The 24,193-nt window shown below is 39.5% G+C and overlaps 1 protein-coding gene across 5 annotated transcripts in view; it reads left to right on the forward strand.

The window, feature by feature from the left end:
• scml2 (Scm polycomb group protein like 2) overlaps positions 1-24,193 on the forward strand; it is a 47,380-nt gene that overhangs the window by 19,376 nt on the left and 3,811 nt on the right. For 3 of the 5 annotated variants that reach the window (XM_017694647.2, XM_017694646.2, XM_037534589.1), the window contains exons 8-13: positions 12,216-12,490; positions 13,802-13,919; positions 15,821-16,024; positions 19,037-19,213; positions 19,971-20,096; positions 21,348-21,587. In XM_017694647.2, coding sequence (XP_017550136.2) covers positions 12,216-12,490; positions 13,802-13,919; positions 15,821-16,024; positions 19,037-19,213; positions 19,971-20,096; positions 21,348-21,587 — 1,140 coding nt within the window. The remainder of the gene's footprint in view (positions 1-12,215; positions 12,491-13,801; positions 13,920-15,820; positions 16,025-19,036; positions 19,214-19,970; positions 20,097-21,347; positions 21,588-24,193) is intronic. The other 2 variants (XM_017694648.2, XM_017694649.2) reach the window with 2 other exon arrangements.

Below are 24,193 nucleotides of genomic sequence, written 5' to 3' on the forward strand. Positions count from 1 at the left end.
AAGTTGCACTATGTAAGACGTTTGTTAAATTGTAAGAAGTGGGATTGAAGTCAGGAAAAACAAACACAGGCCAAAATGTGCTGTGTGTTTGTGCTGCTGTAAATCTCCTGTTAAAGCCTGAAATTGAGGTTGGTTTAAATGTTGCAGTGCTAGGGGTGGAGCTACCTATAATCCTTGCGGTTCTGGTTTCTGCTTATGACAGCTTTTTTGCTTATTTTTCTTTAGTTCTCCTCATAAAAAGGGCTTTTTGTGTGTTGTTACATTTTATTCTAAGATTAGGATGCATTTTACATTTATAGTACATTTATAGTACAGACTTTCTTACCCAGAGCGATTTAAAGCTGGATCATTTTAGGTAGGCGTTAGGAGTATTGCCCAAGGACTCTTATTGGTATAGCATGGTGTTCTTGCCTAGGTGGAGAATCGTACATCATTCTACTACCTGCAGGGCAGCAATGTTGCCCTTTAAGCTAAAACAGCTGCTTACATTGTACTTAGTTAGAATCCTTCTGATGCCAAGGAAATTATCACCGTGTTATCTGTGGGTTTTTTTTCTTTCATCAGTATCAATAAATCTACTGGCTGCCACTGCTGCTAGATCTTTCATCTCTTAACACCTTAAAGGTGCATTCAACTGATTTTTCAAAATTTTTAATATAATTTTGTCATTGTGTTGTAATCAAAGTCATTCATATGAAAATGGTTAATTGCAGAGCAAGTTACAGACTCCAATTTCTTTACAATGGTGGTGATAGGAACCGGGGGTCACAATGTCTACAACACAACATGTCTACAACACAACTACAATACAAATATAATATATTTTATTTGCTGTCCAAAACCACCAGTGAACCTACATGTGTCTTCTGAATGTTTATATGTTATGTTTATGATGGCAAAATAGTGGAAAATCTAAAAAAAAAAAAAAGATTTTTTGGGGAGGACTATTTTGCCGTACAGCGCCCTGCATGCATCCCTCTGCCATGAATGGATTAAAATAAATGGATTAACGAAAAGTTTTAGGCCAAAGCTTTACCACAAAACTATTGCAGCCCAATGTTTCAGACATCACGCAACATATTTGCAACCATTTCCTACAATAACTTTTTGTGAGGGAGCTTTTTAGAGGGGGACATCTGGTTCCCATCACCACCACCGTGAGCAAGTCTGACTCGGCAAGTTTCTCTAGAACAAAGCATTTTACACCAAACCACTTTGAGTGACATTGTTTACATCTTAACCATTTAATTATATAGACATTTTGGAATTCTCATTTAAATAGTCAGGGCCCACTGGCAAGCCCAAAGTTCTATTACACACTTCTATTCTAAGAATAGCTCAGTCAGTTTACATCGAAGTCCCTGTATTTACTGAATAATAAGCCGGGGGTTTTAAGGGGTTAAATGCCAAAAAGCCATTAGAACTTGGTTGCTATGAGTTTCTAGTTGTTTGAATGGGTTCCTCTTTTGAATCTTGGCTGCTCTCAGTGTTGCCTCCTCTTCTTCTTGCCCTCAGGGATTTTTCCTGCCACTTTCACCCTTGGCTTTCTCATTACGGATCCCATCTGTAAAGCTGCTTTGGGATAATGGTTATTGTTAAAAGCACTATATGAATAAAATTGGGTTGACTTATATTGACTTCTGTAGAAAAGCCACCTTTTATGTTCATTTGATTGGCTTGTGGTGTTATATTCTCTATGAAGCGATAGTGTTATTGCAGCTTAGAGGAGACAAAGGAACCCTCTTGTTTAAGAGGGTTAAGTCACTGTATACTGGTATAAAAGTGAATACCAGTATGACATTGTGCCATAATGTGGATTTTTCCATAATAATTACAGTGATAAGCCCAAAAATGGAAAACCATAAAAGCCAAACCCCAAGACAAACTATATAAGAACATGAAAAGCTAAAATAATTCTGAAAAACTCCTGTATACAATGCTTATACAACTGTTAACAGTATTAGTACAGATTATTGTTTGCCCATTGTGAATAAGATTTCTTTCCAACTCTTCATCTTTTCGATGTTCACAATATTTCCTTGCAGTTGAGATATTCTTATTGTTAGCTTAGTGTAAATATCCTTCATGTCACCTATGCCTAGCTTCTTGTTTCATTGTTTCAGGATGACATTACGGAAGACTATACTTATCCTACGTCTGTCTAAAAGTGCAACTTCCACCAAAGCAAGTGGGTCTTTACGGCTCTTTATCCTGTGCTGCAGTCAGCAGTTTGGAAGCCCTCGCTTCCTCCCTCCCACCACACGGCTGTTGCTTTATACACCCTTTACCACGAGTTTTATCAGTTTCTTTCCACGCAGAACGGTCTTTGTTCAAGCATTGACTGTAAATGACTTTCTCTTTTCTTTGTCTATATAATGAGCTGCATTATTTGGACTGAGCTCAGGTTACGTAACACGAGCCTCAAATCCATTTTTTTGAGCCGCTGGTCTTTTTCGAGGCGGATCAATATAGAATATTTAATGTGAACTGAAATTTGTTTTGATGGTGTCACTGAAGCTTTTCTTATCCACTTCTTTTTTTTTTCTTTAAGAGAAACAACAACACTACCGTTTTTCTTGCATTGCATTTTTTTTTTTCCTGGCTGGAGTTCAGAGGTTTGAGAGAACAAATCCGTTAAAGCTTATAATCTGTCTTTTGTGTTGAAGTCACTCCTTTTATTGAGGGGTTAGGAAATTCCTCGTTGATCAGTCTGAGCTCCAAATGGAATAATTCATTTGTTGGGGTCCTCACATTATTTTAAAGATAAGCTGACTTCATTCTTAATAATGTGTACGTGGAATTAAGCACGTTTATTCAAAGTAGGGCAAGTTTATCGGGGACAAATTCCATCTTTGTGGTCTTATAATACACTGTTCCTCCTTGAATGAAGGAGAGTAAAATGTCTCCTTTCGAGATGTATTTATTGTTTAATGAAGATGGGAAGAGAATCATGAAATAAAGTAAAAGCAAGTGGGGTGGGCTTGAACAATTGCAGCAATACAAGAACAGTAATATGTCCCTTTATGGCTTTATTACAGGAAAGATGGAGATGGGGAGGCTTTAGGGATTTTACACCATCAAGAAAGATGATCTGTTTTTACAGTATTGTGCTAAGTTTACATTTTCATTTACTACATTTAGCAGGCACTCTTATCCAGAATGACTTTCAGAAGTGCTTTTCTGTCCTAGTACAAATTGGTACTAGCAAAGATACCTTTGTACAGTAGGTCAGAGTAAAAGCTACTGCTGAGCTCAGAGACAAGAAAACAGGAGCCTCTGTTGATACAATGCAGTTCATCATACAATACATTACATTTTAAGTAGCAACTAGTTAAGCACAATGTGTTTTTAATACACCTATATTGCATATTAAAATATGCATGTTTGTATATACATTTATGTATCAGTTATCCGTTCCGGGACTGCCTATTTCTTTTTCCCAGTAAATGGTTTCTCGGCAGCTACACATCCTTTCAGACTCATAGTGTTGTTGTCTTCTCACAGTGGAAGGATGAGCGGAAACACTTGTGGGTGTTTTCAGGTCTGAAGCATCTCTCTCAAAGATGAAACCTTTAAGTGCTGTTTATCTGAAGCGGACAGTTTTGGTGGTCTACCGGGTTTCGCATGGTTGTTAGGAGCCCCACTTTCTCCGCATGTGTAATTAATTATGTCCTTTGCTTACTTTGTCTTTTTAACTCAGCAGATGGTCACTAACAAGGACCATCTTTATAACGAGCTGACACTGTGTGGATAAGGCAGAGAGAGGCTGAATGACACCTTGATTGTTTTATTGGTTTTATCCTCAGGCAGCGAGACCTGTGCCGAGTGTGTGCGTGAGAGAGCAAGCACACACACACAAAACGAGCGTGCCAGCATAGCGTAACTATTTAGGAAGCAAACAGGAGAGAGGAAATCACTCATAGAGGGGTTTCTGCAGTGTCTTCATTAACAAGCTGATGTTTTTAGCTGCTGTTTTAAATGCAGTTAGGTGGCTTTGATTGTCAGCATCATTTTTCGTAATTACAAACAACTATAATCACTGATGGGTTCACCATAGGTGAAGCATTTTGAGTTACTGCTTCGGCTGTCGTCCTTGATTTTACATTAAACAGTGTTAATATTAAATAGTCTTATCTCTAGAGAATGCTCAGATCTCAGCTTTTTTTCACTGTTTGGAATATCTTGGCGTATGAAAAATAAAACGCTTCACAATCTGTGTTGCTGGGGGGAGGGGGAGGGGGGGGTCTGGATTAGTTTCTTAATGCATTTTGCATGAGTGTGTTTGTGCTTGAATGTGGGTCATCAGTGTGATCTTCTTAGCCTATTCAATAGGAGAATGTTGATTTGGTCTCTTTTTTTTTGCAGTGACAGACAAAAATGGAATGTAAACGTCTTCATTTTAAAGGGTTTCCTTTAATGCCGAAACGGAAAACAATAGGAAAAAACCTGTGGCTTTTTTTTTTCCTTTCAGCATTTTGTAGCTTTTTTTTTTTTTTTAAGCCAGAGCCTTTTTATTATTTTTGAAAATGATTTCAGGAGGGAGTTTACTACCACTTTTAGTTTTCACTTTAGTGCAGTCAGTTTACCTATATAGGACAAATATTTTGTTTTATCAATTATTTTCGTTTCGGTTCATGTTGAGCTTCTTTTTTTCGTATTTGCATTTATTTATTTTTGCTGTCATATAAAAGTTCATTCTTAATAAAATCATTTCAGTCGAATGGCTTCCACTGTAAATCCTCCTCAGGTGGTCCTAAACCGGTTCGATGGAGAGCTGTTTTTCTTTTGTTTCCAAGGCAGATCAGCGCTGTGTGTGCAGCATCTTAAACCGCGCACTCCTGTACTTCACCTACTGCACTTCTAAATGAATGCGCTTGTAATGCGGTTTGGGACGGAGCGTTAGTCTCTCTGGCGATATTTCTTGTTTGTGTTATATACGCGGGCGCCTCCGCTCTCCATTTCGCTCCTCACACAGAACAATAGACCAGCTTTTCTTAATAAGTGCTGCTGTTTCCGTCTTTTCCCCATAGACTTGGCATTTTTTTCATACTACCCGGAAAGGAAAGAGGAGTATAAAATGACATTAAATCCACTTTTAGCCTCTGTTTCGTGCTCCTTCGCCTGAATGTAGTTGGCTAGGTTAACGCATTATTTTCTGAGCTGAAAAAAAAAACAACACTTGACGTTTCTTCCTCCGACTTATGCCTCATTTTTGGCCACCGTTTCCTGCTTATTTAAAGCTGTCGGTCAGCTTGTTCTCCGGGGATTTGTGAATAGGTTTGGGTTACGGCGTGTCTAGCCTCCCCCAATGGGGCATGTGAGGGCGCTAATGCCCCCAAAACTCCCCACCCAAGCCCTGCTGCTTCTTATCCGTTTGAACCTTTTGCCCCTCCCCTCAGTTCTGAACGCCTGGGAGGGGCTTGGAAAGGCAGGAGACTGATGGCTGCTGTCAATACGGCTCTATTTCTGTTTTCCACACCCGCATTGCGACAGGCTCCGCCTTCCTGCTCTTGGATTGGCTAGTATTCCGCACTGCCGGGCTGTGATAGGCGAGTACTCCGTACTCGGGCGTTGGGATTGGCTAATAGTTCATAGACTTAGTCAGTTTGGGGAGTATTAGCCAGTCCTAACGCAGCAGGCGGTGTTTGTCGGAATATGGGTGGGGAGAATTACACGTCAATACTAGTCTCTGATAACGTCCATACCCCCCCATCCTCCTCTCCGGCCCGCCTCCATGCTAATCAGTTATTACCCATTCGCTCGCCGGTATCAGGGCTTTGTTATGCGCTGCTGCCGGAGAGTCGGAGAGAGGACAGTAAAACTCTGCCGAGGTCTCCGCGTTGTTTCTCATAGATCTGCCCAGTAAGGCGAAGCGGCAAGCAAGCAACACATGCAGGGTTCGTCCTCAGAAGACGCGGAGATCTGAGCACTGAAGCGCCGGAGAGCCGGTTTTGGGTGAGTTGTTGTTGCTGCTTCTGTTGCTTCTGCCGGTTCGCGGCTTTTGTCTGACTGTTGCGCGCGCGCCGGTCAGTTAACGTGGCCTCGTTTGTTTCTTACATTTTAAAGCTAAAATGTCATTAAATGTAAGTACAAAACTACAGTCTTTGTTCCGTTGGCGGTTGAATGTAGAGAGTTAACGCGGGCTGGTGGTGATGTACGCGGGGGAGGGTTGGTGGTCGAACCGTGCTCCGTTTTATATCTGCTTTATTTCTTTTTAGCCCCCCCTGCAGCTCAGCCGTTATCTTCCCGTGTGTCAGTCAGATTTCACTTAATTATCTTGTCTAGTGTGAGTTAGTACAGTAGGGAATGTCTCTGCGGGTAGAGCCCAGAAAGTTCAGAATACACGATTTTCTGCTGTCTACACAGGTTTTAATGTAGATATGTGTCAAATGGGTTTCAGCAGGTCGTATATAAGAAGTGTAATATATGGTATACTACAGTATAATGATATATATTAGTATATTCTTAATGAATCACGTGGAAGAATATTCACCACATTTGAGCTGTTCTGAACTTATTAGTACCAGTATATTAGTTTGGCAGTTTAGCAAAATGTTTGTGATTCGTGTGTATAAATATAACGAATATAACATCATAGCCCCGTAATACTGTTTGCCAGTTTTGCTTTTATGTTTATGTGAAAAAATACAGTGAAAAGTGAATGCAGCCGTAACATAGGTTTCTTTGTTTAATAAACCAATTTCTATACATATAAATGGATTTACTGAACAAAGAAACCCGTAAAAAACCCTGCATCTCTTTATTGTTTTATCTGAAGTGCTATTGAGACTGCTTTGACTTTTAATATCACTAACAGATTGCATTGTTTTATTTAATCACATGAAGCCTGAGGCAACCCACATTTCCCCATTTACACACACACACACACACACTTCCTTACAACATGTGGTTCTAGTTCTCACTGGGCCAGGGCTTGGCAGCGTGGCTGCAGAGTCCTCCAGGATGAAATGGAAACGCTGCAGAAGAGATGGACTAATTAGCCTGATTGTGTTCTGACACCTCCCTCTCCCTATCTCCACAACAAATGACCCCCCCCCCCCCCCCCCCCCACCCATCCACCAGTCTTGACTTTGGTCTGATGCTGGACCAGCACCTGGCTACCACTGGCCCTACTCATGGCCCAGAGGTCAGCCAGTCTTTGGCTGGTGCTGAGTGGGCTGATCAGCTCCACATGTTTCTGCAATTAAGAGATGATTAATGGAATAGAAATGGGATCTTCCTCTCAGACCGTTCCGCCGAGTATCTGGATGGTGGACAGGTCAGGTTTGCTTTGACCCATCAAAAGAATTTTTGAAAGTGTCAGGTTTAGTCTGCTGGGAGTTTTTGATGTTGGTTTGTGCAGGCCGGCATTTTTAATTCTGTAGTAAGGATCCTTGCTTTCAGACTTTCTGGAAAAGAAACAGGTGGATGCATGTTATGTGGGCTTCAGCAGTGTAAAATGAGTTGAAATTATAAAAGGTCATTATTCTCATGAAATCTTTTTGTCTTGGCAAGTCCTTTTCTTTATTTCTTTGTAGGGAGGGTGCTATACGAGGCATTGAGCATCGAAATGAGAAACTGGTTGCCAACATGCTTTCTGGAGAAACAGTTAGATGCATGCTGATTCATCTTCAGAAGTGGGAAATGTTAGAACAGAAACAAGTTGAAATCGCAATGTGTCGTAACTATGATTTAGATCTTTTTGTCTTGGCATGTATCATTTCTGAGTAGGGCCTGTTTAATTATTCTGTTACTAAAGGTGTAAGTAAGGGCCGTATTGACCACACAAGTGTGCCTCAGAGTGGCATAACATAGGCCCTAGGTGAACTTGCACCTTTCATTAAAAGGAATCACTCACCTATTCTTCTTCCACTTTCTCTCCTAACCTCCTAACCCCCCCCATCCGAAGTGAAGCCCAGGGGAGGCAGCTGTGCTTGGGCCCCTGTGAACACTCCCAGATGTACTTAGCAGAGCTAGCTGCTGCTGACTGCCCTTTCAGCCTCTCTGAAATATGAGCACTTTATCTGATCTCGTTCTAGATGTGCCAGGCAGGGCCAATAAAGGAGGGCTCGGCTGCCACTGGAAGAGAAAAAGAGAGAGAAAAGGGGGGGATCTGCGCTTTTGTGCATTTCTCACAAAGCTTCTCCTCGTGCCATTTTACACCTCCATTGATGGATTGGTTGACACTTTGAATTGCAGATATCTGATACTCTGTTGTCCAGTCTCTGAGTGCGTGGAGGGGGGTAAGGGGTGGAGGTGGTGGAGGGGATGGGGGGGTTGGGGGGCAAAAAGGCTAAGAATTGCATGCATTAGATGTGTTTGGATAGTGCTGTCAGAAAGCTGAGAGTTGAGCTAAATATTTTATCATCATACTCTCGTGGAAGCGTTTGATGAATTTAAGATGAACGAGTAGCTGCATTTAAAATGCACAACATCAAAATTCCTCTCCTTTTTCCTTGACTTTTTTGTTTTTCCGTAGCGTTTCCCATTGCATCCACTTCTGCAAAGCCTTGATTTCATTTCTTTACATTAATGCCTCGCCTAGAGATTTGGGCCCTTCCCCCTTCTTATTTTAACTCAGTGTAGTACATTATAGTCACGTTACACCACTCTGTGGAGTATTTTGTCCTTAGACATGAATATACTCAGAATGACTGTATCTTTAACTTAAACAAAGAGGACGATGGATCTTTAAACCAGCCAGGACATTATGATGTCGATAAAATCAGCTCCACTGACTTATCACTATCTCTACAGATTTATCAATACTAATGAGTATAAGAAACTTCATTATTATAAATGAAGAAATACCATTGATGTGTAGAGAATTTGTAAAATGCTTCCAAAATCTTTAACATGGGGATGTCACGAACAGCTGATACGAGAAATAATAAAAACTAATTAATAGAAACCAGCAAACCTGCTAAAATGCTGGGAAGCTCTGCCCCCTCCACTGAGATATTAATATTCTGTTCTATTATATTATATTATACTTCATGTTTCTGCTGCTTATTTGAGTTTGAGAAATTTTACACTTCATAACTGAAAACCACAGTTCAGAGTTTACAACTTGCTGTCGGTCAGTGAAGCACTAGTCTTGTAAGCCAGTCGTCTGCCTGGGGAGACTGGCACATGAGAACACACATATGAGAGGTATGTTTTGTCCCTTAATATGCCCAGGAACCACCTTCTTGACTGACAGAATAACCAAACACAGGCTGAAGTAGCCAAATACATGTTAATTCATTTGGTTGTACTTTGACTGACGACATTCAGCTGAAGAAGCTGAGAGCAACCTTAGTCACTCATTTACTCACTGCAAAGCTGAGAGCTGGAGTTAAACAAAGATAGCAGGATGGCTAATCGGTTTAACTGATTCCTACAGAATAGATTATACATCTATACAAATTTAGTATAAAATACTGAAATAAACACATAGCAACTAGCAACATTGTTCTGGCCAGAATTTGCTTTCTTTTAGTTTGAAAGGATGCTACTTACTCCAGTGATGTATCTAATATTAACTCAGAAAATGAGGATTGAGCCAGACAGCAGGGGGTATTTCACAAAGCAGGATTTCACACTTAGCTGGGTGACTTAAGCCAAATTTGAGGATTGTCCAGTAGGAACGTTCCTTAGCTCCTGTTCTGTTGGACATGCTTGTGTTTTTTGATTATCAGGCTAACCGAGAAGTCCTGCTTTGTGAACATGGCTGTATATTGTTTATAGTGTATACGTTATGTAGTTATACAGACGATATGTAGTTTCGCAGGGGAAACACATCATTCATGCTCAAAGAAGACAAAGATTATGAAATTAAGCCTGTGAATAAAAATAATATCTGAAGAGAAAAGAACATGCTTATATTATTTTGACAACACAAAAAGCACCAAGTATTCATAGCCTGTAAAATGTTGTTTGAGCCAGTCCTTAGAAGATCTATCTCCTAAAAACTGGTATTGATGACGCTGCTTTAAATAAGTGATGTTAATGACCGTTTGAGCAGCTTATGAACCGTTAACAGCGTGTTTACAGTGTGTCAAATAACAGCATGTTTTTGTTTTAGCATGATACAAGATTTAAAAAAAACCTTCCATACAGTGTAAAAAGAAAGCAGAGAAAAAATGAACAGACCAGGTCTTGTTTTCACATACAATTCAATATTCCAATTCAACAGAGTGCAAACCCCAACCCCTGAAAAACAATACCCGGCCAGGTGACCTGGGATAGCTCCTCTGCTAATGGGGCTTACCTGTGGCCTCTAGAGGACAGACCTTTGACCACTGAGGTAAAGGGTGGTGGACAGAATGAACAAAGGAGGCTCAGAGCACACCCACAAAGCCATAGATAACTTACTCTGCAGAGTCTCTTCTCTTAGACTGCTCATTCTATATATTTGGAGAAAAAGTGATTTGGCGTCAGGAAAGACCCCAATATGTTTGCTGTTTAATTCTGTCTGTTAAAATCTTGACCATGGATTGGTAATGTGACTGTTGCAATATGCAAAGGAGCCTCTGCAGGAGAGGAAGCATCAGAGAGCAGCCAGTCTCAAAGCAGAAGATCAAAGTTGGTTCTTTTTTTCCATTTTCCATCATGCATGTCTGTGTTTGATCTTGGCTTGTTGAGGGTATGTGAATTGCTTCACCTTGGAGGGATTCGCATTGTGCTGCAGGGGAAATTAGTCCACATATTAGCTTGCATTAGGTCTTAACTGATACACGAGGTAATCATTAATGATTATAATGCTTTATTTTACTTTCTTGTGCATGTAATTGGACATGCTTATCTACAGCGTTTCTGTCATGAAGATATTGGTCTTCTGCAGCATCTGTTGCACTAATAAAATATTGTAATGTGAGCTGCGTTTGAAGACCACTTCTTCATTATTACTCATTATTACAGTGTTACACTTGGCAAAATGACATGATGGAGACCAAAACTGTGGAATTCATTTCAGGCGTCCTTGCATAAGGTTCATAATGAAGCCAAAGCAGTATGCTGTTGACCCCGAAACAGATACATTGCACTGTTAGTGCCACATTGAAAAAAACGTCATCAAAAACTGTAGGTGCAGTGATTTATTCAACATTTCACATATCATACTGCAATTAAACAGGCATAATTATGCTCTCTTTCTAATGAAGCATGCATTTGGTCAGTGTTCTGTAAATCCTGACGATATTGCTTATCATGATAACTTTAAAATATCATTGTATTGGTTACTTCTAATACAGTTATTGTGAAAAAATGTGCACAGGAAAAACCCCTTTTAGCTAGTCTAATTGTGCCACCAGCGCTAATTGTAATATAAAAAATAATATATTCTTTAATAAACTGAAAATGGAAACATTAACATGTTAATGATGAGGCGCTTTCATAAAGATTTTTAGGCACTACCTATGTCTGGAATCAAGACACCACCATATCGCATCGAACCAAATAAGTAATGCTGTGAATCATTACATCCCTAGTCAGTATTGTTGTCTGGGTATCTTGAGGTTTGAATTTTATCATGATAGAATTGACTACTTTATGCCTACTAGTTAGTATTAATAATACATCGCTGTTGCTGGAACAAAACCTCATATCTCCATAATGATAACTTTGCAGGAGAAAGAAAGAACAATCTTTACTTTTAATTTAAGTCAATGGAACCAGACTTTTTCCAGTGTCCTTTTATTTCCAGTTTCTTTTGGTCTAATCATCATGAAATTTACATGCAATGTAAAGAGCAATGTGCATTTTCAAATTACGTAAACAACTGAAAAACAACAAAAATAGAGATATGAGGTTTTGTCCAGATAGCAGCATTAAGCATTTCAGTATTTTATGTATATGTAATGTACATTTCAGCTTTCTTAACCCTAAGGATGGGACTGTTATCATAGAAACTGTTATGTATAGAAAATCCACAATAATCCTATAGTTTAACAATTCAGATAATCTTATAAGATGGCATTTTCACAGTGAATCACAGTGAAATTTTACATTGTCTACTACAGCGTATCTGCGAAACACACCAGGAGAAGGTGCAAAATGCATTGTGTGTTAGATCAGTTGCTAGGTGGAAGGAGTAAGGCACGAAACGGTGATAATTCATAGTAGTTACTAAGATATTTATAAACATTTCGACTAATAACTGTAAAATTTGACTTGGTTAGGGGTTATATGGGGTCAAGTGCTTATGCAATCTCTCTTCTTCTTTACCCTTTCAGTCACTCTTCCTAAGAGTCTGATTCCTGCTCTTTGCTCATCCGGATCGTCCCGCCGCTCCATGCAGTCTTCATACAGGTTGCCGCACCCGCTACCCCCACTCCCCGTGCGGAAGGGTGTGAGGGGCCGGCGTCCTAAGAGCCAGACCATTGCCATGCTAAAGGCTGCGGCCGAAGCAGCTGCTGCCGCCTCGCAGAATGGCCAGGTGAAGAGCCCGGACATCACACAGCTAGAGCCCAGGCCACACAAAAAGAGAGGACCCAAACCTGGCAGCAAGGTATTGCAGTTACTTAGATACATATTGCGACTATGATGGCAAAAAGCACACCGGTGAATCCTTGATGTGTCTGGGATTAAGGTTGGCTTGCTTTATTTTGACATTTCTTCTCTTTTCCTTGATTAATCCAGACACTTAAAGAAATACATCTAATACATCTGGCGCATCTTAGATTGGTCAGGGATGCACAAAGGACACAATTAAACTTTAAAATTTTATGTTGGGTCAGAGACTCATCCACATAATTGCCTTCTGCAGTGTCAGTGTTGCAACGTCCAATATTCCAGTAACACTTGTGTGAGATATCCTTTGAACATATGTGAGATTGTGGACATTTCACGATTTTTATAAGGCTTTTGACAATTATTTTAAGCAAAAAATTTGTTTCTCAATTTTCTCCTCAGTTTACTCTTACTAGTCCATCCGTTAGATAGTCTCCGACTGGTCACACAATACTACCAGTGCTGTAAAATCCAGCTTCGTCGACAGCAATGAATTTTCTGTCATTCGAGGCAATGAATTTCATTGTTTTTTTTACTTATTTGTGCTAGCTAGAACTTTCCTTTCTGATTCTGCTGTTTTGAGGCACAGGATGGATCAAAGACGATAAATCGCTTGTCTAATGTCCCTTAAAGAGACAATGCAGTAGTTCTATGCAGACAAATTTTTCCAATGTTGATCAACTGCAGCTCAAACCGTCAAATATGTCTGCGCTGACCAGCACAAGAAAATAAAGAAGAAAAACATTGTTAATCATGGTTTCTCATTCTCGTTACCATTAAAATTGGGAACTTCTTCAGTTTTGAAACTTTACTGTAGTTCTGTTTAACCTTTTTTTCTCTCTTGCCCAAAAACCAGAAATACTATATTATTTTTATTATTATTACTATATTATTTCACTGCATCCCTTCCTTCTAACAGCTGCTGATATGTATATTGTATCATCTCTGGATATAATATGATGAATTAATGATTTAAGGATTAGTAATATAAAATATAAAAATACAAAAGTATATGATCTGAATCTTGTTTAATTTGGTTATGGTTGGCCTTTGCTTGGTAATGAATGTGAATTGGGGTTAACATGTCAGAAGGAATTATCCAAATGTAGTGTTTATTCACCATGAAGAATCGTTTCCTCTTGAACGGTTCATTAACCGTGTCGTGGGTGACTTAGCAATAGTCTCGACCGTGTTTCAGATAGACCCCTAATTTCAGTTGCGGGTCAGTGGCAGTCAAGGCTACGTCTTTGTTGTCTGTTAACATTGTTTTCACTCTCCACCTCACTGTCCTCTCTCTTTCCTTCTCCAGAGGAAACCCAAAATTCTTCAGTCTCTCCCCAGCTCGTCTTTATCCTCCTCCCTGTCCATTTCAGATGGCAGGCTGTCCAGTCTACAGATGACCAAAGACTCTGGAGTTCTGTCAACAGGTGAAATATAGTTTTCTACAGTCTAATCTGACTGTCAGTTAATTGTGAATGGTCAGTTAAACCTCAAACAATCGAAACTCAAAAGACTTCTCAGAATGCTTGGGAATTATTTTTCTTATTTTTCATCTGTCCTCTTCACATAAAAAGCCCAGCTGCCTTATCTCCATTACTGAAGAGTTCAAATTGCTCCTATGGAGAAGAACTTATTTTGACTGTGGAACTAATCAGAATGGAAAATATTTGGCTTAAAATGTTGCTTTAAGATTTGAAAGTGATCTCTCATCATAAACCAGACCTTTGCAACTGTTTCCCATCAAAATGGAACAGTTGTGAAACTTGTTTGGACACATTGCTGAAAAATTGCCTGTAGGGTCGAAAAGATATGCAGATATGTCAACGAGATATAAAGTAATTTATAATGCTTGAGAAAAAACGCATAAAGCCACGGAGGCACTAATAAATAATTTTTTTCTTTTTTTAAATTTACATCCTGTATGTGCCTACGTCCGTGTATGATACCGTTCAGAAGTTTTCATCATTTCTCATATTCATTAATTTGATGATTTAATTTAATAACAGATAATTACATTGCAATATTAAACATGTTACATGCAATATGAAACATGGGTTGTGCTTTGGACCCGGTTCCCCGAGCAGATGAATCTGATAATTGTGAGCAAGTTGAAAGTATTTGAATAGAGTTTGGTCAAAACTTGGAGAATGACGTGTCTTAAAAGCATGTAATTGATTATCTGCTGCCAACGTCATAAAATCATCAGTATAATATTGATTTGAGCAGACGCTTCTTTGGAGCATGTGCATATGACGTTAATACATGAAAACGTGGTCCGAAAACCTGACACCCAGCCACACACCTCTGAATTTTAAATGATATTTTCAGGCTTTTTGTGGTGACTTGCAGCATCACACAGATAATTATTTTGGTAACAAGGATTTCATATATTTCAACTAGGTAATAACATAATTATCTGTTTAGAGTAACTGTTATTTGCCTGAAGATTTGATCACCACTTTTGAAATACAGTGCGTTCTGGACATTCATTTTTATTATAGGCTCATTCCCAATATTTTTAATTGCAGAATCACATGCAGCTCCGTTCATTGTCCTGAATGTGTTAGACTTTTTCCTCTGACATCTTCCTACAAATGCTTTATATTGCATAGTAACAAAATCAACTTTATATACCCACGCTGTCATATCAACAGTAATTCCCTTATTGTTTCAGTAATTCAAGTTGCCCTTTTGATTCTGCAAGCATTTCATGACATTGCAGTGGTGTGGTACTATGCGCTGGTCAGAGTTTTTAAACACCTTAGTGTCACTACTGGAAAGAGTCCACCAACCAAAAACATCCAGCCGAAAGTGTCTGGTGGGCAGCATCCTGTGACCACTGAGGATGACCAAGACAAACTGTGAAGCAACAGATGAGCCACTGTCTCTAACTTTTCATCTACAGGGTAGACCAACACGGTTGCTGTGTCCTATAGAGTGGATAGTGTGTGTGGACACATTGTTTAACAACTTCAGCAGCACTGCTGTGACTAATCTACTTGTCCAGCACAGCACACACTAACACACTGCGGCTATGACAGTGTCAGTGCAGTGCTGAGAATGATCCACCACCCACATAAATTGAAAAACAGGGTGAAAGGGGATGAAAGTATACAGAGAAATAGATGGACTACAGTCTGTAATTGTCAAACTACAGAGTGTAGCTGTATGGTAAGTGAAGCTTATGAATTGGACAAAGAAAAAGAGTATAGATACTTCATGAAGTAGATGAACTTGATGAAGTGGCCAGTTGGTGTATAATTTAGTGTCAGCTATTAATACACGCACTGTTTCAAACATTTCTCACGCTGATTATCATGTTTTTTAGTGTGCGTCTATGTGAATAAACATGGTGACTGCGGCCTGCATCTGGACCGTAAGCTGATGCTGCAGCTGCCTGATCATTTCGGGCCAGGCCCGGTCAACACGGTTCTGCAGCATGCTGTGCAGGCGTGTGTGGACTGCGCCTACCAGCCCAAGGCTCTCTTCAGCTTCCTTCAGTCACAGTCTGATGGTGGAGAGATCATCCGAGGTAGGAGCCCATTGTATGTGTTTTCTGTGTCTGTATAGTGTGGGGCAGTTCTAGAATTTCTCATAATGGCCCTATGTGTCCAAAAGTTTTTAGACACCACTGTACACAGCTTCTTCTGAACTTAAGGGTATGAATAGGAGTTTTGTCCCTCTTTACTTTAGTAACAGATTGTACTCTTCTAGAAAGGCTTTAAAGTAGATGTTGGAGCATTCAGCCATGGATGACTTGTTCTGGATCACAAATGTCACTCCAGCTCATCCCAAAGGTGTTGGATGGAGCTCCATCACTCCAGAGAACACAGTTCCACTGCTACACAGCCTGGGGCTCAGGGGTTTTGCATCTTTCTAGCTGACACTTGGCATTGGGCATGGTGACCTTAGGCTCAGCTGCTCCAGAGCATCCCATTGTATTGGCAATGCTTTTCTATAGAGATTATACAAACCATACTACTGAATACCTCTATCAGCAACATGTACACCTTAAATAATCAGAGTTCATTAATTAGGAGTGTATAGTGCAACTAAACTGCTAATGGAGTGTAGAAGCACACATTTCAATGCTAAAAAAGTGAAAGTAAAGAAATAACTGTGATCAAAACGAATCTATTTACGTACAATACTGTGTAAAAATCAGACACCCCCTTCATGTGTTTAATGTCCAGTCAGAACTGCTAGTTATTCATTTTTCATGAATAACCATAAATGCTATTATTTCATCCATTTACATGAGCTGGTGGGGGGTGCCCTAAAATTGGTCATCATCAGATAAATAATGCAGGTTTTATCTTTGAGTAGTAACAGAAAATCAAGCCCCACTCTTGTCTCAGGTGTTTTTGTCCATCCTTCCACTTTGAGAAGACACTTTAACATTAAGGCGGTGTAGCTGTCAAGGACGCATTACTGATAAGAAGAAAGAAGAAACTTTCCACCCAAACTGGACATATGAGATGTGGAGTAATGTTTGTATTTTGAAAGTCAGAAGCAGAAAATGCTTTAAAGAAGTTCTAAAAGTTCTAAGACTTATTAAGGGTTTAAATGCACAACATTGTGGAAAGTGTTGATATTATCATGGAGTAAAGAGTGTGACCCACAGAGCCCTTGCATGTGTGAATATGTGGATATGAAAGAATATGAAAAGCCTGTGTGTCCATGTGTTTTATAACAGAGCTTATGAAGAGTGGAAATCTCCTGTGTGTGTGTGTGTGTGTGTGTGTGTGTGTGTGTGTGTGTGTGTGTGTGTGTGTGTGTGTGTGTGTTTGTGAAAGCACAGCTGATGTAATCTGGCTGAAGGTAATGAAGAATGACATCTGTGTGTAACCTGGTTTGGAGCATTTGATTGGGGCTCTCCCCAGGGGGAGAATATAGATGTGCGTGGGGAGTGGAGGGGGGCTATGTTGGTTTGGCCATCTGCTGTGCTGGTCTGACTCCCTACTTTAGCCAGATCCTCACAATGGAAGAAGGAATAGCAACAAAGGAATCCCCCCTCATGCTTGGAAATACATGAGAACAGCCTCTCTTATTTACCTCCTAATATAGTGCACACATTTGATGAGCATATCACTTTACACTTTTATGACGTAGGGGTAACTTTCTACACTGTAAAAAATGGTTTGTCTGTCAAGCTACAGTAAATACTTCATATAATAAGTTATTTAAATACATTTATTCAACTCAAATAAATGCTTTGAATGAAACTATTTGAATGAAATAGCAGGCAAAATAGAAACATGAACAAAAGCAATATTTAACATCCTTAAAAACGCTTCAAATCTACTTCTACATTGTTCCACTTTTTTACAGTGTAACTTTATACCTCCTCATCAATCTGTAATTGCAGCTCTTGCATTTACAATATAAAAATGACTAATCTTTCAGCCTTAACCTAATAACCTAAGTGATCCAGTTAGCACACCGGTTCCAAAATCCAGAATGCTGTTTGGCTGTCTACACGAAATTCTGTAAGCAAGTTATTAATATCAGTTCTTGTTAAAACTTGTACGCTGCTCCTTTGATTACTCTGTGGTTGATTGTGGTCTCTAAATATACACATTTGAAACGCATCGCACTCATTTCTACTTTAAGCCACACTTTTGTTTTATCAGTATGAAAAAAGTCTGTAGGATATTTAACATTTAGAAGTGCAAATAGCAGTGTTTCAAGTGACATCTACTACTTCCTTTTCCATTTCAGTTTTACTTTAGTTAGTTGCTTTTAGTTTAGTTCTTATTTTTGGGAAATAATAGTTTTACTTTAGTTTGTATTTAATATTGTGGTAGATGTTTTGGGGCAGTAAAGAAGGGCATGGTTCGATTCCCTAGCCAGGCGATTGGGGTCCTGTCTGTGTGGAGTTTGCATGTTCTCCCTGTGTCTGTGTGGGTTGCCTCCAGGCACTCCGGTTTCCTCCCACAATCCGAAGACATGCAGGCAGGCCTATAGGATATGGTAAATTGCCACTTGGTGATTATATGTGTATGAATGTTTTGTCACAAACTAGGCCTGAAAAGCAGGTCAAATCGGACCATGGAATTTTCTTTAGATGAGTTTTACAGTGTTAAATTAGCTCTACAGTTGGCTATGCTCGGATGCTCAAAGACATTGCAACACAGAAAGCATTATATCCCCCCACTGCCTTTGGAATACTGTTTTGTTTTGCAGTGGACATTATGGTTTAGATTTTTGTGTTTTTGAACACTAGTTTCCATTTTAGGAATAGTTTTTGCTAAAGATTACGATGATCCTGAATGCTATTGGTACCAGTGTTTTGAACTACACCCAGCCTTATTAGTGATTATAGTAATTATGTTGTAGTAAAATTGATAATTACATTATTGTAACTTCAACATGCAGTGATGTAAAGAGGTTTGTCTTCAAACTGGAGTGGTTGATGGACGTTTTATTGTGACTGTAACAATATGCTTTCTCTGTCTTTTGTTTCTCTCTTAATTTCTCTGGGTGGTCTTCTTGCTCTCTCTCTCTCTCTCTCTCTCTCTCTCTCTCTCTCTCTCTCTCTTAGTTCGCTCAGATGGAGGGATTCACTATGTTAAGTTGCCTCGTGCCTCCAGTGCTTCATTTGTGCTAAGATTCCTAGAGACTCTGTGCCACCACTTGCAGTGTGAAAACATGTTCAGCAGCCAGCCTTTCAGTCCACTTACTGCTAACAAACACAACGCCTACGACAGGAGCAAGTCAGGTACATGTGCTGGTGCTGCATAAGGCTGCGTGATTAATCAGATTTTTATCATAATTTTAAGTTGACTTTATTGATCCTACAAGGGAAATGTATCATTTTGCTGCCTAACTATGCTCAGGCTGGCAGCAGCATAGTGTTACCAGGAGAGCAGTTCCGCCTGGGGCTGGGGGTGGGTCAAGTTGCCCAAGGGCACATCTGTGGTATACCCAGTCAGTCTTGGGATTTGAACCCGGATTTAACCTCCTGTCATCATCAGCAGCATGAGTGTTCGTGATAAACACTTTGCAATGGCCTAAGATGCACTGGAGTTACATAGTTATATTGGAGGGAATGTATCTTTAGGAGACCTGATTCCTATCACCACCGCTGTAGAGAAATCTGAGTTTGTAAGTTTCTGTACATCTATTTCACATTTGACCATTCTGGATGACTTTGTTTACATCCCAATGCTTGAATTATAAGGAAATTTCTAAAAATAACTGGAATATTGTCTTTAAAAAAAACAAGGCTTGCGCATCCAGTGAGAAGAATCACTGACATTTTCTCAAATTGTCATCACAGTATTGAATACCGCAATATATATCAGTTTATTGAAAATACATTGGTAAACCCTTAATATTAAAACTATTGCATGGCAGATTTTGCTAATTAGGTTCCCTTTTTCTTCTCATAATTGAAGTCACATACCTGCATGCATCAGCGCTGACTATCAGGGGCGTAATGACTCACACAGTTTATTTGCTGCTTTGGCCTTCAGTAAAGGAAGAGACATCAGAGGCCTTATCTATAGCACGGAGCAGCAGGCGTTTCAACAGAGACTCCTCCGCTTACAGCACCCCGATGTCCTCCAACTCACAGAGAACGGACACACACTCTTCAGAAGGTATACTCCTCAGAGCTTTGTCTTTTGTCTGTCTGTTTCTGTCTGGTTTGTTCTAGTATGTGCAAACACAAATACATCAACTCAGCTGCATGACACCACAGTAAAAGAGTCATTTCACATACTCATTTTTCAGCCTCTCATTATGTCTTGAAATGAAACTGGTTGTTTTTGTTACTGTGCCTTTAAGTCTGGCATACGTAAATGACATTTGTTCTGATTGGTTTCTCCTAGTTTCTGTATTTGGCTCAGTTGGTTTCGCATTTCAGCTGCTAAAGTGCTCCAAATTATACATATAGGTGTTCATTGATTGGCCAGAAATTTGGTGTAAACCTCCCAGGGCCTTTTTCAGAGAGATCTTGCAGTGTTCTTGTGAGCAGAGGCACTTGAATTAATTGGCTGAATGGAGTGCTTCCTGCTGCTGCAGCTGAAAGCCCCATGGCAGGAGTTCACTGCTTCCATTCACTACCTCATTAACCACTCATCCATTCCCAATGATTAAAACTCTCCTTCATCTAGCTCCCATGCCTAATTAATGTGCCCACATTGTTAACTAATTAAGTGCCCCAGACATTGTAAGGCTATTGGCAACCTGTGGTTTTATGATTTTTTTTTTCCTTTCGGTGCCGAAGGGAATGCAGTGGCTTGAAGGTAATTTAGCCACATGGGGACACGGGTGTGGTCTGTGAGGGGATTGCTGTGTGTTGAGTCAGATTTGTGCATGTGCGAAGGTTGCTGAATAGAATTTTCTATTATGTGTGCATTACTTCTAACCTCTCGGTTTAGATTCTAGTACTTCTAACTGACGAATATATAGGTTGACTGATCATTTTTGATATGGTTGACCCATGGTTTTATTATATTGGTGAAAATACTAAAAAATACAGACCTTTGTTACTTTAAATGCATAATTTGGCAAAAATCGACTTTACACATTTATCTCTTGTTGCAAATGTGGTCATCCAAAACAGGTCTGGTGTCCAGCACTGCTTTTTTAGGTTTTTTCACTGAACCTGCAAGGCTAATGTAGCCCAAAAAGTAATGGAAGTTTATAAATAAACTGTGAACAAAATGCATGGCTAAAATCTCACGTATGGTCAAGATGTTAAGTAATCTCAAACAGACTTCTGAAACCAAAGAAAAAAAATCGCGCAAATAAGATTTTCTGCTCGACTGTTCCATCATGTACATACTCCACACTGTATGCCTTTCAAACTGTACTTCTTACTCAGTCTTGCTGCTGCTTCCTCTCAGCAGAAACTCTCCCCCATGCTGAAAATGGTGTTGCTACAGACCAGCACTTCGCTGAGGAGCCCATGGAAACCAGCTCTGTAGCATCTCGGCCTCCTGTCCAGCGGAGCACGTCTGAGTACCGCGGTCCGGCCGGCAGCAGCCCGCACTACACCTCCCAGCCTCCCCCTCTCCGCCGCATCACCTCCAACCCGACCGAGCTGGCCACCACGCGCACACACAGACGAGTGGAAGGTACGCTATGTAAGAGAGCTTCGCTTCATAAACATTCACTTTTGCAGCCTTTAAGCAACATCGTAATTTTATATTTGATTCTAGAGCATGTTCAAGAGGTAAATATTAGTGGCAACCCTCGTTAAAATTTGACAGAAGGCTATTTTAAGGGGCTAAAAAAAAACAATCCAAGAACCAATGATATTAAACTATATCTCAGTGACATCTTCATACAGCCAGTCACATATTTTCCTTTTTATCCTTAAATCTGGCCTGCACATTTTTTTTGTTTCACTGTGACTAAATATTCATTTCTGATGAGTAAATTTGTTTCACCCACCACGGTGGCTGGTTACACAATATAAGCATGATGCATATCATAAGAATAATGTAAAATCAGCTTATATTGCTAAAAGCAAAAACAGAATGCTGTACGAAATAGGAAACATTCAAACACCATCCTTTTGTCTATATTTATTTGTTTATATTAAATTGCAATATTATATTAAATGATACAATATTAAGGCTGGAACTATCAAAGAAATCTAACACAGATTTAACCACCTTGTAAACGCTTCTCTCACATTAACTTCATTCACATTCAGCAGACACACCTCTACAGTCACAATAAGACCTGTATAGTTGTGCTGTTAATTGTAGGTTTACTGCATTTAATTGAACACTGAAATAGACTTTTGCTTCTCCTCCTCATATTGCTCTCCTTTCTCTCTGTCTAAATTTGGAAAATATTAATATACATGCTAGAAGTCTAAATGGAATGAGTCACAGTGGTCAAAAAAATTAAGTTTTCCCAGCACAGTAAAAAAAAAAACAATACACAAAAGATGTGTATCCTAATGAGATCAGACAACCTCTCAGTTTCGTGAAAAACAGTAGTTGATTCGGCCTGTAATTTTCTCAGGGAAAAAGGGAGAAAAACACAAACGTGACTAATTTAGCTGCCTGTAAAAGAGGACCCCATGTAAATTTAGTCCCACCCAGAAAATAATTTAATGCCTGTAATAGAGCTTAAAATATTTTTCGAAAGTTGACAAGAACCAGTTATTCATGTCATGGTTTTACCAGCTTCAAACATCTGTTAGGCTCAAGCTCATGTTTCCCGTTTTCATCATGTCTTCCACCCATTTTTTTTTGTTTTGTTTTACTTTATTCCACCATACTTTTATTACCATGAACAGTTTTAATCTGGGATGCTGGCACAGAGGCCTTCTAGAACAACGGGCCTTTTTTTCAATTTCATTTCTCAGCAGTGTGGTGAATGACTGTCATTGCTTAGTGTGAGTAACTGTATAAACACCTTTATCACTCCTCCACAGCACTAGACAGCTTTCAGCATGCACTAAGATTAAATATGGACTAAATCACGGTGACACTTTAAACCCCCCCAAATAAACATCCCTGTAAGCTTCAATAGGCTTTAAAGAGACTTGATTGCTCCCTTACTGATGAGCTACCCTGTGGTTCATTGTGGTCTAATATGTCACATAGTTTTGGTTACAGATGACATAATTCTAAAAGAATGGTGGCTTTTCATGCCCTTTTTATGATGTCCTACTTTTGCATTATTTGGTTTATGCCATTCAGTGTCAAAATACACACTGCAGTAGCATCTGCTTGTGTGCCCCACACTTCACAAATAATTTAGATGTGCTTCAGCTTCCAAGGTTTCATTACTGATCAGTGAGATATTGAGAATGGCTTAAAGATGCTTGTGCACTCAGGTGTAATCATTGAGCCTGTTACTGTTCTTCTGTTGCAGAGAAGGCAACCCTATAGGCCAGATTTAAAGCATGGCCTTTGTTCCATGATTTGCAAACGTACAGTACTGTGCGAGTCATAAACCACCCATTCATCGATTTACTTTCTAATTAACATCTGGAAATGCATATTTGGTGTGTCCACTCTTTGCTCATTTGTTGTCAGGAGACCTGCTTTCAGTTTTTCAAAGAAGTTTGCAGGGATGCTTTTCCGCACCTCCAAACTTCAGTGTTAGAAGTTGCTTGCACTTTATGCTTCCCACAAGTAATCAAACACATTCAGCAACGGACACTGGAGTGGTCAGTCCATTGTTCTGAGAACACAAGCAGCTTCTTTGTTGATTTGCAAACTTTTTTATTTCTGTTTTTCATACTTTTTTAGATCTGAAATATGAGTGAAGCCTGATTTTTCTCTGGTCTTTCAAAGATGCAAGCTTTAAATAGTGTTTATCTGATGAGTGTCAGTCAAGTCTTGCATGAGTCACATTTTCTCTATACATTTAAATAAATTTTGAAATAATTTTTTGGAAACTCCTGTTTTTTCACTTGTTTTCCTTTGACTTTCCTCTTCCTTATGCAAGTGGATCTCCACGAAAATTCTGAAAATAAAATGTACGTTCAGGCCACGTTCAGGAAAATAAAGGATGGTCTCTAACTTTTGCAAAGTTCTGTTGAGAAGATGAAGTAGCAGAACCTGTTTTGTTTCTCTAAAGAACCTTGGTTCTTTAAATGACTATTTTTGTAAATGATGTGTGAGTGTGAAGAACCTTACAATGTTTAAAGAACCTCCAAATAAGGTAAAAGTATTATAACAATTAAAAGTGTTTCTTAAAACCATACGTCCGCGGCAAGAGCTGT

The sequence above is a fragment of the Pygocentrus nattereri genome, chromosome 25 (assembly GCF_015220715.1).
Source record: "Pygocentrus nattereri isolate fPygNat1 chromosome 25, fPygNat1.pri, whole genome shotgun sequence".
NCBI lineage: Eukaryota > Metazoa > Chordata > Actinopteri > Characiformes > Serrasalmidae > Pygocentrus > Pygocentrus nattereri.